The 17,916-nt window shown below is 46.4% G+C and overlaps 1 protein-coding gene across 17 annotated transcripts in view; it reads left to right on the forward strand.

Annotated features, from left to right (window-relative positions):
- The window catches only part of NCOA1 (nuclear receptor coactivator 1), a 631,796-nt gene that overhangs the window by 270,350 nt on the left and 343,530 nt on the right, over positions 1 to 17,916 (forward strand). For all 17 annotated transcript variants that reach the window (XR_004538963.1, XR_004538966.1, XR_004538965.1 and 14 more), the window contains one exon: positions 13,651 to 13,798. Coding sequence is in view for 13 of the 17 variants with exons in the window: in XM_033939863.1 (XP_033795754.1) it covers positions 13,651 to 13,798 (148 nt within the window). In the remaining 4 variants the exon portion in view is untranslated. The remainder of the gene's footprint in view (positions 1 to 13,650; positions 13,799 to 17,916) is intronic.

Consider the following 17,916-nt stretch of genomic DNA (forward strand, 5'->3'; position numbering starts at 1 on the left):
CTTCATGTTCCCTCTGTATCTCTATCCTTATTCAGTAGGTCCTGCTTACCCTTTCTCTTCTTTGTGTCACTATCTCCATTTTCAGCTTTCCTCCCTTTTCCTTTGTTACTGCACCCGGTAGCCAGAATCTTTCCACCCTCCCTCCACTCCGGCCCAGCCCAGTATGAAATATTTCCTTTTGTTTCTCTCCCCTCTCTCTTTCTCTTCTCCTCCCTCATCCACGAGTCCTGCATCTGGCCCTCTCCCTTCTACATGCACCTGGCAACACCCCCCTGCTCCACGGCTCTCTTCAGCAACTCTTCAGCAGCGGTGATCAAGACAAGCTGCCGACATCGAGGCCTTCCCTCTATGAGTCCCGCCTTTGTGGAAAAAGGAAGTTGAAACAAGCGGGACTCGCAGAGGGTAGGCCCCGACGTCAGAAGCTTGTGTCGATCGCTGCTGCTGAGTTGCCAAAGAGAGCCGCGGAACAGGGGGTGTGGCCGGAGAGCAGGGAGAGGTAGATAGGAAGGCTGTAGAAGCTCCGGAGCATGACACCGACCCCGGCCAGGATGATTTCTTTTTCAGGCTGCTGCTGCCGCTGCCACTCCCCACCCGAAATGACAAAAACAGCCTAATGCCCGCGTCGGCGTCTTTGACGTCGGGGAGAGGAAGGCTGATAGGCCCGGTAGATCGGGACGGCAACACGAGTCTATCACGGAGCCCGGGATGGGCTCTGCGATCGACTCGCGTTGCCTTCCTGAACTACCAGTTGATCGCGATCGACGTGTTGGGCACCCCTGACTTAGAGCCATAGCGCACGAGACTCCCACGGGGATGAAAACAGCCTACCTAAATTCTGGCTGCATGCCTGCATCGCCAGAATTTAGGTAGGCTGTTTTCATCCCCGTGGGAGTCCCGTGGGTCAGGGGGGCATCCCCGTGGGAGTCCCGTGGGCCAGGGGGCGTCCCCGTGGGAGTCCCGTGGGCCAGGGGGGGAACCCACGGGATCCCCGCGATCCCCTTTCCCGTGCAGACCTCTAGTCCATTCTGTTAAGTTTTTAAACCCAGCAGGTGGCAGTGTCACTTTTTCTTTCTAAATCACTTTTGATCTCTGACCTTTTCAGACATCAATCATGTCAGTAAAAAGCCAGTAAAAAACATACATCTTGACTTCTACATCCTGGCATCTGTATGACCTCCCAATTAGCATTGTATGTTCTAATCTACAAAGAACAGATTCTCCCTGTAAAACACCCAAGTTTCCTGTTCCTCTGAGAACCTTATCTATAAACTCCATGGATGTATATGAAGTATGGTACATAAATTTGACTGTCTTAAAAGTCACAAAATCAACCTTCTGAACTTCTGTAGCATAGCTAGAATGTAGAAACAGCAATTTAGACAAGGAATGGCAATCTGTGAGCTTAATCTTTTAATTACAAGAACTCAAGGCTGAGTTTCCAAATTTTAATAGGCACCTTGTTTTATTTAATTCATTCACAACTCAATTTTCTGTGACACCTTATCGCACCTGTAAATTTCAGAAATTCCTCAACATTGTTCACAAAACTACCGACCAATATCTAACTTGTGTTTTCCAAGCAAGGTCATAGAACAACTAGTCTTAGAGCAACTTCTTACGTTCAGAGAAAAAGCAAATGTCTTACATCCTAGGCAAGCTGGATGCCGCACACGACACAGCACTGAAACTATAATGTGCTGTTTCCTTAGCAAGACTTTGGAATGTTTTGTTCTCTCTCAATCTATTGTAATGGGCATTTCAATGAACAATCTTAGACATCTACAAACATTACAAAATACAGCTCTAAAACTGTTAAGTTACAAAAAAAGTTTGTCAGGGTTACACCACTGTTTTTGAAATATCACTGGTTACCTATTTCTTACAGGGTTTGATTTCAATATAAGTGCTGATTCATAAAGCACTCATTTCTCAATTACCAAACTATTTACTTTCACTAACCATTTGTTGTTCATCAGCTAGAACTCTCAGGTCATTGCAAGATAACAGATTAGTAATATCATCCGCTACTTGTAAAAAGCAAAATTGGAATTTGCTAGGATCAAGGCCTTTGTGTACTTGGCCGCTATGCTTTGGAACCAGCTTCCAAATAATTTGTATTGAGGCAAATTAAGTCCTTCAAGACTATTAAAAACTTTTTTTTTCAACATGCCTTTGGACAAGATATTTTACAGGTTATAAACGTTTATTGATATTTTTTTAGAGCATTGCTAGTAGATTCCTGGAGAAAACTACACTTTTGTTGTGGATGTGAATCATATGCGATACTAGTTTGTCTTTGTATTTCACATAGTTTTACTTTGAATGTGAAGCAAGTAAATCGATAAGTTCTGTATTTTATGGAGTTTTTTTCCTACTGTATGTTTTTTTATAACTGTAACTGCTTAGATATGGGGGAGGTCCTGCCAATCCAACCTAATCAGCTTCTTTGACTGGGTGATGGGGAAGCTGGATGTTGGGGAGTCCCTGGACATCGTATACTTGGACTTCAGCAAAGTACCGTATTTTCACGTAGATAACGCGCATACATGTAAAATGCGCACACGGGTATAGCACGTGGGGAACACAAATTTATGTAATAAAATGTTAATATAGCGCGCACACGCATATACCGCGCATGCTAAAACCTCCTCCCGCCTACTCCAAACCGGCATCCTCCCCCCCCGCTCGCGTCACCCCCCCTCCCCCTCTGTCCCGAGATAATCTGATCCGGCATTCCCCCTGCGAACCGGCATCCTCCCCCCCTCCCCGCTCGCGTCACCCCCCCTCCCCCGCGATCCTACATCCCCCCCCAGCACCGCAAATACAACTCTTACCCGATTGGGCACCGGCACCAGCACCAATGCACAGCATGTGCCAGTGCCAGTGCCCGAAGATCCTCCCTCGTTGGTTTGGTTTGGGCTGGGCTGGGCGGTGCGAGAGAGAACCTCCTTCTTCCTCTGCTGGGCTGGACTAGGCTTTGAGCATTTGCGCATGCTCAAAGCCTTCTGGTCTCGCTCTCTCCGAGATTATCTCTACAGATGACCAACAAATATGCAGGGGTTTTAGATTTTACTATGCACAGCTGTATGATGCCCCTGGAGAGGTTGGTTTGGATTAGAGAATAACATGGGGAAAAAATTTGTCCCTTATTCACTCAAAACCAAGCCCCACACGGACAAACAATACACACACCCAGCAACACTACAAGGCCTTACTTACAACCCACAACATTCACACTCCCCAAAGAGAAAGGGAAAAAGGAAAAAGAAAAGAAGTGGAGAAAAAGGCCTTAGTTCAGCTTCATCTGGCCAAAAAAACTCCACTCCTACAAAAGCTTTTTATGTGTAAATGCTGAAAAATAGTCCAAGAAAACAAGGCAACTAAAGTAGCCTGCCAGGTGGTATCAAACAGCACGCCTAATACAGATGAAAGTCAGTGGGTGAATGTAACAAAAGGCAGTATAGTCCAGCTCATAACATCCATAGCAAAAGCAAGAAAAAATAACTTAGCTGCTAATGGCCTCCAAATCCAGGCCAGGCAGTCCTTACACCCAACGGGGAACCCTCCGTTTCGCATCAAATCGCTGCGTCATAGAAACATAAAAATAGACGGCAGATAAGGGCCAAGGCCCATCTAGTCTGCCCACCCTAATGTCCCTCCCCTACCTTCGCCCTGTGAATAGATCCCTCCCCTACCTTCACCCTGTGAATAGATCCCATGTGACGATCCCATTTGGCCTTAAAATCAGGCACGCTGCTGGCCTCGATCACATGCAGTGGAAGACTATTCCAGCGATCAACCACCCTTTCTGTGAAAAATAATTTCCTGGTGTCAGCTCGTAGTTTCCCTCCCCTAATTTTCCACGGATGCCCTCTTGTTGTCGTGGGACCCTTGAAAAGGAAGATATCTTCCTCCGTCTCTATGCGGCCCGAGAGATACTTGAACGTCTCGATCATGTCCCCCTTCTCTCTGCGCTCCTCGAGTGAGTATAGCTGCAATTTGTTTAGCCGTTCCTCGTATGGGAGATCCTTGAGTCCTGAGACCATCCGGGTGGCCATTCTCTGAACCGACTCCAGTCTCAGCACATCCTTGCGATAATGCGACCTCCAGAATTGCACACAGTATTCCAGATGGGGCCTCACCATGGATCTATACAATGGCATAATGACTTCCGGCTTTCAGCTGACGAAACCCCTGCGTATGCAACCTATGACTTGTCTTGCTTTGGATGAAGCTTGCTCCACTTGATTGGTAGCCTTCATGTCCTCACTGACGATCACCCCTAGGTCACGTTCTGCTTCAGTTCTTGTTAGGATCTCGCCATTTAGGGTGTAAGTCTTGCATGGATTTTGGCTGCCCAGGTGCATAACTTTGCATTTTTTGGCATTGAAGCTGAGTTGCCAGGACCTAGACCAGCGCTCCAGTAGGAGTAGGTCGTGCATCATGTTGTCGGGCATTGAAACATCATCTATTGTGCATTTGCCCACTACATTACTTAGTTTGGCGTCATCGGCGAATAATGTTATTTTACCCCAAAGCCCTTCTGCCAAGTCCCTTATAAAGATGTTGAATAGGATTGGGCCCAAGACCGAGCCCTGTGGCACTCCACTGATCACCTCTGTCATTTCAGAGGGTGTGCCGTTCACCACCACCCTTTGAAGCCTACCTCCAAGCCAGTTCCCAACCCATTTCGTCAATGTGTCACCTAATCCTATAGAACTCATCTTGCTCAGAAACCTGCGGTGTAGTAAGCTATCGAATGCTTTGCTAAAGTCCAGGTACACGATGTCCAGGGCTTCCCCATCACCCAGTCAAAGAAGCTGATCAGGTTGGATTGGCACAATCTCCCTTTTGTAAATCCATGTTGACGGGGATCCCGTAGATTCTCCTCATCCAGGATCTTATCCAATTGGTGTTTTATTAGAGTTTCCATTAGTTTGCTTACTATCGATGTTAGACTCACTGGTCTGTAGTTTGCTGTCTCCATCTTGGAGCCTTTCTTGTGGAGTGGAATGACGTTAGCCGTCCTCCAGTCCGACGGGACGCTGCCTTTCCTAAGGGAGAGGTTGAAGAGCTTGGACAGTGGCTCCGCCAGGACATCACACAGCTCCCTTAGCACCCTGGGGTGTAGGTTGTCAGGCCCCATTGCCTTGTTAACCTTGAGCCTTGATAGCTCACTGTAGACACTGCTGGGCGTAAATTCGAAGTTACTGAATGGGTCAACTGAGTCAACCCTTGTCTGTAGCTGAGGGTCAAGCCCCGGCGCTTCTCTGGTGAAGACTGAGTGAAGTATTCATTTAATAGTTGGGCTTTTTCCAAATCCTTTTCCACATAGTCTCCGTCTGGTTTCCTAAGACATACAATCCCGCCTGAGTTTTTACTTCTGTCACTGATATACCTAAAGAAGGATTTATCTCCCTTCTTGATGTTTTTTGCCAGAGACTCCTCCATGTGAAACTTAGCCTCCCTGACTGCCGTTTTGACGGCTTTTGATTTGGTCAAGTATTCTGCTCTAGAGACCTGTTTCCCTGATTCTTTGTAAGAGATGAATGCTTTTTTCTTCTCCTTGATAAGGGCCGAGATCTCCGCAGTGAACCACTTCGGCTTATTGTTCCTTCGCCGTTTACTTACTAATTTAACATAGCGGTTTGTCGCTTCCTATATGGTGGTTTTCAAAGTCGACCACATTTCTTCCACGCTATCGGTTTCTGCTTGTCCTTGTAGCGCCTGGTGAACGAAGTCTCCCATTTCTTTGAAGTTTGTGTCCTTGAATTTGAGGACCTTGGTCAGTGTGGTAGATTTAGTGAAACCTTTCCTAAGATTGAACCATACCATGTTGTGGTCACTGGAGGCCAATGTGTCGCCCACCGAGACCTCTGTGACGCTTTCTCCATTGGTAAGTAATAGGTCCAGTATTGCCTGATCCCTTGTTGGGTCCAACACCAGTTGTTTGAGACCAGCTCCCTTCATAGAGTTTAATAGCTTCCTGCTGCTGCCGGAAGCAGAGGTAAGTTTATCCCAATCCACATCAGGCATGTTGAAGTCACCTAACACTACTGTGTCCCCACGCAAGGTGATATTTTCTATATCACTGATTATTTCCATATCCAGGTCATCATGTTGTCTTGGGGATCTGTAAATTACGCCAAGATACAAGCATTTGTCCTTCCCTCTGGCCAAATTAACCCAAAGGGATTCCCCAGTGTACTGGACATCTGAGATTCTTGTGACCATAATGTCATCTTTAGTATATAATGCTACACCTCCCCCTATTCTGCCCTCCCTGTCCTGGCGAAGCAAGTTGTAACCCGGTAAGACCATGTCCCACCCGTGGGAGTCTGTGAGCCAAGTCTCAAATATTGCCCCCACATCCAGGTCGGCATTCCTTATTTCCGTTTCTAATTCCAGGATCTTGTTTCCCAAACTGTGTGCGTTGACGTACATAGCCCTCCATGTTGTATTTTTGTTACGTCTCAGTGGGGATGTTCCTGCTTGAGCTACTTGAACACCTTTAGCATTGTTTGTATTCTCCCTAGACTCATAACTACAATGTGTACTCCCCTTGGACCCAGAATTACAATGTGTGCTCCCTCTAGACTCAAAATTACAATGTGACCCATAATTGTCATATGAACATACCTCCGATTTGAAAGTTTTCATACTCGCCCCTGACCCAGAATTACGGTGACTACTTTCCTCAGCCCCAAAAAAGTATTGGCAGTTTAGTTCGCCAGGTATGTTGTATGTGCCTGTACCCTCCCCCGACTTACCTAGTTTAAAGCCCTGTGAAGTAGGCGGGCTAGACGGTGTCCAAGGACATTCTTTCCTCTTCCGGTCAGGTGTAGCCCGTCGTGTCCCTGTAGTCCTTGCAAAGCTTCTTCATGCTGCAGGAACCCGAAGTTCATCTCCTTGCACCATCCTCGCAGCCAGTCGTTCGCCTTCTGTATTCGATCCTCTCTGGCTCTGCCCTTGCCCCTCACTGGGAGAATCGAGGAGAAGACTACCAGCGCATCCATCCTCCTCAGCTTCTCCCCCAGGGCTTTGAAGTCTTCAGATATGCTGTCCGGGGTGCTCCTGGCATTGTCGTTGGTTCCAACGTGGATTAGAATCATGGGGAAGTGGTCTCGGGGCTTGATAAGTCTGTCAAGGCAAGCGGTTACATCCCGGATCCTGGCCCCTGGCAAACAGCAGACCTCTCTTGATTGTAGGTCTGATCTACAAATTGGTCCCTCGGTGCCCCTCAGCAGCGAATCTCCGATGACCACTACTCTGCGCTTCTTGAACAACTTCTCGTACTTCGTTCTCAGGACCTTCCTGTAGCAGCTGATATCTGTTCCTCAGGACGATTTGTGGTGTCGATGTAGAGCTGCCCTGTATGTGAGAAAAAGAGACAGAGTTAGGTCCTCTGCGTTTTCCTGTGGAGGAAGTCACCAGCTGCCAGGAGTCAGCGTCTCCAGTAACTTCCTGCATTCCGACGGTTTGTCTCAAGTTAACAGGTTTGGATGCTTTGGGTGTTCCCAGGGTGATCTTGTCAGGTTCCTGTTCTGTGATCTGTGACAGCTCCTGGATGACTCCATCGATGAAGGTCTCGTCGTCTCGGATGCTCCTTAAGCGCTGAACCTCCTCTCTCAGGCTCCTCAGCTCCATCAAAAGGCTTTCGTCCAGCTGATCAGGGGTGTTCATATCATTGCTTCACATCCAGATATTCCAGACCCACCATACCACTGAAGTGGTGAGGATGTTTGAGGAGTATGGTGGGTCTGGAATATCTGGAGGTGAAGCAATGATATGAACACCCCTGACGCAGCGATTTGATGCGAAACGGAGGGTGGTAGGCCTTCAGGGGGGAGACAGGCCTCCAGGGGGGATGCAGGCCTTCAAGGGGGGGACAAGCCTTCATGGGGAGAGACAGGTGGACATGTGAAGACGGGTGGACATGTCTTCAAGGGGGGAAGGCAGACCTTCAAGGGAGGGACAGGCCTTCAAGGGGGGGAACAGGCCTTTCGGGGTGTGGGGGAACAGGCTTTCGGGGGGACATGCCTTCAAGGGGGGCAGGCAGGCCTTTAAGGGGGGGCAGGCCTTCAAGGGGGGGAACAGGTTTTTTTTGGGGGGCAGGCCTTCAAGGGGGGGGAACAGGTTTTTGGGGGAAGGCAGGCCTTCAAGGGGGGACAGGCCTTCAGGGGAGGGGGGACCCTGGTGTAGAAGTACACGGAGGGAAGGGGGGATTCAAAGAGACGTGCATATGCCGGACTTTGGGGGGGAATAAATAATGGGTCTGAAAATAGAGGAGAGAGAGAGAGAGATGATGGACCATAGGATTTAAGGAGGGAAGGAACAGAAAGGGAGAGAAGTTGGACACAAGGGATGGTGTGGTGGGGGAGATAGAGATACTGGATAGGAGGGTAGTTGGGAAAAGAAAGGGAGAGATGCCGGATGAAAGGGTAGTTAAGAAAAGGTGGTTCTGTGGAGGGAGACAAAAAAAGGAAAGATGCCAGACCTCCTGGGGAGGGAAGGGAAACAGAAGGGGAGGACAGAGATGGCAGATGGATGGTTATCATGCAGAAAGAAGGAGTCCCTGGCAAGTAAGTTATCAGAAGACAACCGGAGCCTTGGACCAACAAGATTTTAAAAATAACCAGACAACAAAAGGTAGAAAACTAATTTTATTTTCTGTTTTGAGATTACAATATGTCAGATTTGAAATGTGTATCCTGCCAGAGCTGATGTTAGACTGCAAACGTGAGCTAGGATTTAACAGAGAATGGAAAAGTCCTTTTTGTTTCTTTATTTTATTTACACCACAGTGCCAGTGTGGTTAGGAGAAGCCAAAGGGGGTGAAAAAGCTATAAAATAAACCCACCAGGATGTTTGAAAAAAAACACCCAATTGGCCAGGAAAATCGAATTGAAAAACCAATTAAATAGGCTGAATTGAAATTTTTGTTCCTGAATCGGGTAGCACTAGTTTGCACTACTGTCTTAGACTTTAGGACCTAGGATTGGGGAGAGATGACATCCTCAGTACTTTATAATGCAAGTGAAATGAGGATTTGGTCAGACTTTTGAAGGGTCTGCAGAAGAAAAATATTGTTTAGGCCAGGGACATGAGATAGCAGGAAATGGGAACTTTTCTTCCTTCTATTTTAGTGAATGGCAAGGCTGAGGATGTGAGAGAGTTCAGTTAAAATATGTGCTTTATAAGAAAATATAATAATATGTTTTATAAAGTTTATAAGCATTGCTGGCCTACCCGGTGAGGTGTTCCTAGTGGTGGTGATGGTGGCAGCATGTCAATGTGTTGAGAGGAAGAGGTGGTCTGGGAAATTCTGCTGAGCAAACTCCGGGCCCATTTCCACCCCCCAGTTAGTCCACTCCACTCAACTGATTCACATACTGAGTGGGTCTTTGGGTGTTGTGCCTGGGTAGTTGTTTTGGGATCTTTTCCAGTGGTTTTTCAGTATCTCCTTGTGGTCCAAGGAAGGAAACTTTGTTAACCTTAGCATTTGACCTTCAGAATATGTTTGTAACAGCGCTGCTTGTGTGGCATTAGGCTATGTAGTGATCGAAAGAAAAAAACAGACTTTTGCACATTTTTGCACTATATGGTGGGTGTATGAGGAAGAAAAAGAACTGAGGAGACACGCCCGGACCATCGGGCGGGAAGGCACTGGCGCATGCGCGGTGCGGGCATCTCGAAACTTCTGAGTTTCTTCAAGTAAGACATGCTTGCAAGATGTCCGTATCGGGGCTCTGTCGGATGACATCACCCACTAGTGAGAATAGCTGCCTGCTGTCCCTGGATAACAACTGTTACGGTAAGTAACATTGCTTTGTCTCTCACTATTTGCAGGACAGACCATTCAGTCTATGTGACATTGGTCTCAACTCCCACTATGCCTGGCCAAAGTAACACCAACAGCCATGTTGCATTTCCATATTCTTTCTATTTAAGCATCCCCTGATCTATCCCACACATTTTGAATTTGTACACCATTTTGGACTCTACCACCTCTCTTGGAAGAGCGTTTCAAGCATCCACCACCTTTTTTGTGAAAATGTATTTTGTAACATTACGCCTGAGTCTATCTCCCTGCAATCTCCATACATGTCCTCTAGTTCTACAGTGCCTATGTCTCTGAAAGAGGTTTGTTTTAATATTAATACCTTTCAAATACTTAAAGGTCTGTAGGAGAGTAGTAAATTTCACAAAACATATAACTATTTTACAGTTTTGTATAATTCACTTTGTAATTCTAGTGTCCACAAAGGTATATTTTACTAGTAAAATACAGTCAAACCGTGGTTTGTGAGTGTTTTGCAAGATGAGCAAAACACTCTAACAAACTTTAACTCGCAAAACGAGCGTTGACTTGATCAACGAGCGCGTCCTTACCCCCCTCCCCCCAAACCCTTACCTCCAGCCGGCAAACAACATGCACCAACCCATGCCGGCACCACCGCTGCCTGGATGTCCCTGGGTGGGGAGAGAGTGTGCAAAGGTCCACCCTCTAGCCCTGATTGGTAGAGGGCGTGCAGGAAAGGCATCTCGGCTACTTTGTAGAGGCGGGGAGGAGCTTATGTAGGAACTGTAAACAAAAGGGGGTGAAGCTTGACTGAGGGAATGCTGTGTTCCGGCTTTGGAACGTGAACTCCCCCCGGCATCCAACCTCGCTTTCTTTACCCTGTCCCCCACCTTCAGTCATGTCCTCCGCCATCCCGCCTCGCTTTCTTTCCACCCTGATGCCCTGCTACTATCGCCTCTCGTCCTGTGCGGAGCAGAATGGGGCCATAAAGGGAGAGACTGTCAATAGCGGTAGCAGGAAACCGGAACCAGATGGGCCCGTGATCGTTCTGTGCAGAGCTGCCAACGCCTGGTGAAAGGTGATCAGAGCAGAACAGGGCCAATAGCGGTTGTGGGAAACCAGATGGGTCCATGAAGTGGGACTGGAACCTGGAGCACTAACGTGTACCGTGAGGTGATGCTGGCATTGTAACACTCTCAGAGCAGCTGGGGGCTAAGAGGGAGCCTGTATGGAGGAGCAAGGCCTTGAGTTGAGAGCGGGGCCTGGTTTTTTTTTTTTATGATATAATTATTTATTAATTTTCAAATGACATTACAAGTATTCATTTGTACAGAAAGTAAATTAGTTGAGGTATGACCTATAACAATATAAATCATAAACTATCGAAATAAAATTAAAACAGGAAAAATCTTCCAACCAACTCAAGTCCTCAAAAAGTGGATCCAAGATTTCTTAAAGCGAGCTAAAGAAATATTATTAGAAGATAAATTACAGACAAACTGAGAAAAGGCAGATATATTAATTATGGAGCTGATAGTTTCTTTTTATCCAATCTGGACATGGCCAGAAAAGCTGTTAACTGTTGTGGTTCAAAGAAAACATATTTAATTGATCGGTAGCAGATTACACACTTGCACGGATGTCGCAAGTAAAACGTTGCTCCCAGTGAAGTGACTCCAGGTTTCAACAACAAAAATTCTCTTTGCCGTCTTTGAGTTTCTTTAGAAAGATCAGGAAACATTTGTATTTTGCAACCGAGGAACTCTTTCTTTCTATTTTTAAAGAAAAGTCTCAACAACCATGTTTTATCCAAAGCGAAAGTTACGGTCAAAATCATTGTTGAAGGTACTACTGTTTCTATTTCTGAAGTTTCCAACAGTTCAGATACATTCAATGATGCTTGATTCAATACATTAACTTGCGTTTGCGCCCCTTCTTTATTTGGCAAGTAATACACTTGAACAAATGGTGGTAAAGTTTCTTCTGAAACCTGTAAAATTTATATCAGATATCTCCTAAGCATTTCCCTAGGAGTAACCGAAGTCAATCTAGGGAAATTAATTAATCTTAAATTATTATTCCTAGAATTATTTTCAAGTGTCTCTATTTTCTTCTGTAAATTGATATTATCTTTAATTAGGGACTGCTGAACTTGTTTGGTCATAGATATTTCTTGATCAAGCTTTTGAGTAGTGTTCTTTGAAATAGTCACTTCTGTTGACAAATCTTTGAGCTCTCTAGAATGTTGAATCAATTTCCTTTCAATATGTTGGAAATTGGGACTAATTGTCTTAGTGAAATTTACAATCAAATCCCACAATGAATCTAAAGTCACTTGTGCTGGTTTTTCTATAGTAGGAAAACTGTGCAAAATGCTAAAATGCTCACCGTCGAGAGAAGAAAAGTTCCCCTGGTTAGGTCCTGGCTGGAATCTTTCACCTCTGGTTACATGACCTCCCCCGGCTTCTTCTGCAGCTGCTCCCTGAACAGAGAGTACTGCCTCAGTCTCCCATGATGATCCTGGTGCCTCTTGGGGAAGTACTTCCCCCATCTCCAGGGTTTCCTCCACCCCTGGGGAACTGGCCAACCGAGGACACAGAGGTGGAGCTCTCGGGTCGGGGCTCAAGGTGGTCTCGAGCCCTGGAGAGACATCGCCGGTCTCGCCCCCATCCGGTGCTCTCAGCATGCTTGCTCCCAACTCTGGTAAGGCTGCCTCCTGCATCCGCCGCAACATTTCTTCAATCCTGCTGAAGGAGGGCACCTCGGAGCGCCGTGAGGCGCCAACAGCATTCCTGCCCCTTCTCTTCGGCATCCTAGGTAGGAAACGAGCCAATTCGCAAGAAAAAAGGGGAAATAAGAATGGAGCAGTCAGAAGCATCGCTCTCAGAGCGTCTGCACCGCGGCCATCTTGGATCCGTGTTACCCTGCTAAGGCCATTTTTACATGAGAGCAGGGCCTGTTAACAGTCCCACTAGGCGGGAAGACGAGAAAAGGGAAAGATGGTCTGCAGGGATGGAAAGAGAGAGGAGTATATATGCTGGGTTGGAGAAGGGAGGGGAAAAGAGGGAGAAGTGTTAGAACGAATCATCCTAGTTTCCATTAATTCCTATGGGGAAACTCGCTTTGATATATGAATACTTTGGATTGCGAGCATGCTTCTGGAACGAATTATGCTTGCAAACCAAGGTACCACTGTATATTGTAAAAGCAATAATGAAACATTTGCTAATCACTTCATTGTATAATCTTACGTGTTTAGAAGCGCAGATTTGGATCAGTCTGATAGCTCTTTGGCAATGCTAGATACTATCTTGTGTAAGAATCTGAACTCCATTCCCAGTTGAATCTGAGCTAGAGATGCTGTATAAGTTGCATTCCAAGCTTTTGGGAGGAGGAGTTGGTCATCGTATTATGGTAACACCCAGTGGCTGGATTTAGGGCCCATCAATGCAGAGGTGTGGAAGGAGCCATGGCATCACTTCTCTCTCCCGGCCAAGGACTGTTGCTGCAAGTGACTGCTAATGACAGTAGAACCTAGTCATTGTTTTGTTTTTTTAAAGATGATTTACAAGAGCATGGGTTCCTGTAAACTAACCCAATATTTTCCTTGTCACTGCCTAGAGCTGCCTGGAGGAGGGAAGTATCCGGCGTCATAGTGCAATGTATGGTGATAAACAACAAAAGCTGTGACACTGTACAAAATACAATTGATTTATATTGCCAGGATTCATGATAGAAAGATTGTTAGATTATGAAGTCGAGCAAATAATATCATCTGACTTTCTGCTTCAGTGTTGTAATATACATGCCAGAAATTTTGACTAGATGTCTTTCTTCTTTTCTCTCAGTGATGACTCGAGGCACAGCCATCAGCCCATCTTATAGATTTACATTGAATGACGGAACAGTGCTAAGTGCCCACACCAAGTGTAAACTCTACTGTCCTCAGAGCCCAGATATGCAGCCATTCATCATGGGAATTCATATCATAGATCGGTAAATTACTATACCATTATTTAGACTTGAAACATTAACTATTCTAGTTTATTATTAGAAGGTATGCAACATTTTATTCATGAAAATAAAGTGAAAAAGAAAATAATTCATAAAATTCTTTAGTGAATGATCTCTGTAGAAACTGAAGCTTCAAGATAGGTTAGAATTTGATTTTTTTGTATGTTTATCCTTATATAGTGTGTGCTGGAAATCATTTCATTTCTGTAATAGTTAATGTAGCATTTAGACACAAGCTATATTCGTCTGAGTGTCTCCTCAGCAATTGATGTCTTCAATTACTATAATTTACGAGTTATAAGTCGCTCCTTTGTATAGTTCACAGGGACCAAAAATGGTAAAATTTTCAGTTAAGTTGACATATAAGTAGCTCCTTAGTATAAGATGTGGTAAAACATAGGGTGCCGACAGTTCAAATCCCACTGAATAGCATCAGAATAGCAATTCTGTTACATCAACTCTGGCATTTGTACAGTAGGTTTTCTGCTCCTCTTACATAGCAGAGGAACACAGAGCCCCCTACAGTGGCTTTTCCCCGGAATTTGTCCAGCTCATGTGGAGACATATCTCATGGACCCAGCTCATGCCACGCAGCTGGCGAGTGTGCCACAAGCTTCCAAGTCAGTGCCTTCTTTGGCAGAGGGTCCTGCGGACCCAGATTGCCTTAGTTGACACACTGATAATATCCCTCTTTTGTCACCAGACACTGCTTCTACCCTGGATAACATTGATTCTATTTGTGGAACAGTTAAGCAGGAGGCCCCAGGGAGTCCTGATCCAGGTGATGACCCCTCCATACACTGGTTGTTTGTCAGTTTCAGTCCACCATTTCATTATGTACACCATGAAAGCATTGAAGTTAGAAGGTCAGCCCGCCACGTCTCAGTGTACAGTCATGAGCCGCTCTAATGCTCTGATATTCTTTTTTTCGTGCACATTCGAAACTCACTGCTCTGGTCACAGAACATTGGGAGACTCCAGAGAATTCTTCAAACTGACTAATGCTATGTCTAAGCTTTATCCTATATCACCAGAATTTCAACAGCTGTTTGAACAACCAAAGATGGATTCCACAATGGCTCAGGTCACCAAGTGCACAGCCCTCCCTAGTGAAGAAAGAATGATGCTTAAAGATTCCCAGGATCACAGGGTGGACATGGTCTAAAAGAAGCTTTTTCAAGTGGCTTCTTCGGGCATTAAGGCTGCAGCACCTGCCTCTGCAGCACCTACCTGTCACAAGAGATTGTGCTGGGTATCATCGGCAAAGGAGGACACTTGCTTCCAGCTGGTGCTGGAGGGCATGGACTATGCCCTTGTAAGGGTTCTAGGCAAGGTCTTGACCTCGTAAGGGTTCTAGGCAAGGTCTTGGCTTATTCAGTGTCAGCTTGCAGGATGCTTTGAATCCGTCATTCGGCTTCTAAGGTGACACTGAGCAGACTCCCCTTCAAAGAGCAAATGCTTTTCGGATGACCTCATAGCTAGTGTGGCAGACCGCCTGCCTAAGTCTCTCCCAGATGGCAAGACTCGCCATCCCCTTGGGGTGGGGGGGGAGTTACAGTAATTATCCCAGGACAAGCAGGCAGCCTATTCTCACATGTGGGTGATGTCATCTACAGAGCCTGGATGCAGACAGCCTCGCAAGGAGACTTCCTTGAAGAAACTCAGAAGTTTCGAGTCTGCTACATTTTCACAAGAAAGGTGGTGAATGCTTGAAACGCTCTTCCAAGCACAGGGCGTGTCTCAGTTCTCAGTTTTTCACAGAGCCGAGAAGTCCGTCTTTGATGCTCTGCGCTGAACTTAGTCCACTTCGTGCCTTCTCTCACCATGGCTCATGTTTTATTTCTTTATTACCATGTCGCTGTGCTTCTTTTACTTCATTTGTTAAAAAAAAAAGTTGAATTCTTTGTTTTTTCATCGAATGACGGCAGGCCTTGCCGCACCCCCTCAGCCTGCGGGCTTTGACTTTGCAATGGCTATTTTTCCTTCTATGTCCCAGTCAGTCATGGGCTTCAAGAAGTGTAGCCAGTGCCAGAATGCAATCTCTCTCTCTCTGACCCACACCGCTAGTGCCTTCAGTGTTTAGGGCCTGACCATTGCCCGGAGTCACTGTGCTACCCTTCAACCTCGAGCCCTTAAACGTCATCGAGTACAAGTGGAGAAGATTTTTAGTATGGAAACCCCCACTCCAACCTCGACCTCCGACTCAGTCAAGCCTGCCAAGGGGTATCCTCTTGCTTCCACGACCTCGACTCTCATCATACCTTCTTCGTTTGGAGCGTCCTCGACCTCAAGTAAATCTGCCAAGTCTTCTCCTGAGCTTCCCTCAGTTCAGATACCTCAGCAGAAACTTCCAGTGGTAGTTCTCAAACTGCCTAAGAAGCATGCCTCCAGGCCAAAGTATCCTTCCTCTTCACCCTCGGAGCCTTTAGCCTCAGCAAGTGGTCCAATTTCAGACTCGGATCTACAATTGCAAGCTACCATCCAGACCATTTTAGAAAGGGAGTTTAAGTTACTAACCAAATATAGTCCTGCTTAGACTCTGCTTCCTGCAGTCCAGCCTGGGCACTCAGCAGTCTCAAAAGTGGTCGAGTCCTTGCCTGTGCCTCGAGCTGAATCTACACACTCTATGCAAGGAGTCGAGTCTTTGCGAGTGTCTGGTCTGGTCTGGAATCTTCACACTCTATGCAAGGAGTCGAGTCTTTGCGAGTGTCTGGTCTGGTCTGGAATCTTCACACTCTATGCAAGGAGTCGAGTCTTTGCGAGTGTCTGGTCTGGTCTGGACTCTTCACACTCTATGCAAGGAGTCGAGTCTTTGCGAGTGTCTGGTCTGGTCTGGAATCTTCACACTCTATGCAAGGAGTCGAGTCTTTGCGAGTGTCTGGTCTGGTCTGGAATCTTCACACTCTATGCAAGGAGTCGAGTCTTTGCGAGTGTCTGGTCTGGAATCTTCACACTCTATGCAAGGAGTCGAGTCTTTGCGAGTGTCTGGTCTGGAATCTTCACACTCTATGCAAGGAGTCGAGTCTTTGCGAGTGTCTGGTCTGGAATCTTCACACTCTATGCAAGGAGTCGAGTCTTTGCGAGTGTCTGGTCTGGAATCTTCACACTCTATGCAAGGAGTCGAGTCTTTGCGAGTGTCTGGTCTGGAATCTTCACACTCTATGCAAGGAGTCGAGTCTTTGCGAGTGTCTGGTCTGGAATCTTCACACTCTATGCAAGGAGTCGAGTCTTTGCGAGTGTCTGGTCTGGAATCTTCACACTCTATGCAAGGAGTCGAGTCTTTGCGATTGTCTGGTCTGGAATCTTCACACTCTATGCAAGGAGTCGAGTCTTTGCGATTGTCTGGTCTGGAATCTTCACACTCTATGCAAGGAGTCGAGTCTTTGCGAGTGTCTGGTCTGGAATCTTCACACTCTATGCAAGGAGTCGAGTCTTTGCGAGTGTCTGGTCTGGAATCTTCACACTCTATGCAAGGAGTCGAGTCTTTGCGAGTGTCTGGTCTGGAATCTTCACACTCTATGCAAGGAGTCGAGTCTTTGCGAGTGTCTGGTCTGGAATCTTCACACTCTATGCAAGGAGTCGAGTCTTTGCGAGTGTCTGGTCTGGAATCTTCACACTCTATGCAAGGAGTCGAGTCTTTGCGAGTGTCTGGTCTGGAATCTTCACACTCTATGCAAGGAGTCGAGTCTTTGCGAGTGTCTGGTCTGGAATCTTCACACTCTATGCAAGGAGTCGAGTCTTTGCGAGTGTCTGGTCTGGAATCTTCACACTCTATGCAAGGAGTCGAGTCTTTGCGAGTGTCTGGTCTGGGATCTTCACACTCTATGCAAGGAGTCGAGTCTTTGCGAGTGTCTGGTCTGGGATCTTCACACTCTATGCAAGGAGTCGAGTCTTTGCGAGTGTCTGGTCTGGGATCTTCACACTCTATGCAAGGAGTCGAGTCTTTGCGAGTGTCTGGTCTGGAATCTTCACACTCTATGCAAGGAGTCGAGTCTTTGCGAGTGTCTGGTCTGGAATCTTCACACTCTATGCAAGGAGTCGAGTCTTTGCGAGTGTCTGGTCTGGAATCTTCACACTCTATGCAAGGAGTCGAGTCTTTG

The sequence above is a fragment of the Geotrypetes seraphini genome, chromosome 3 (assembly GCF_902459505.1).
Source record: "Geotrypetes seraphini chromosome 3, aGeoSer1.1, whole genome shotgun sequence".
NCBI classification, from domain to species: Eukaryota; Metazoa; Chordata; class Amphibia; order Gymnophiona; family Dermophiidae; genus Geotrypetes; species Geotrypetes seraphini.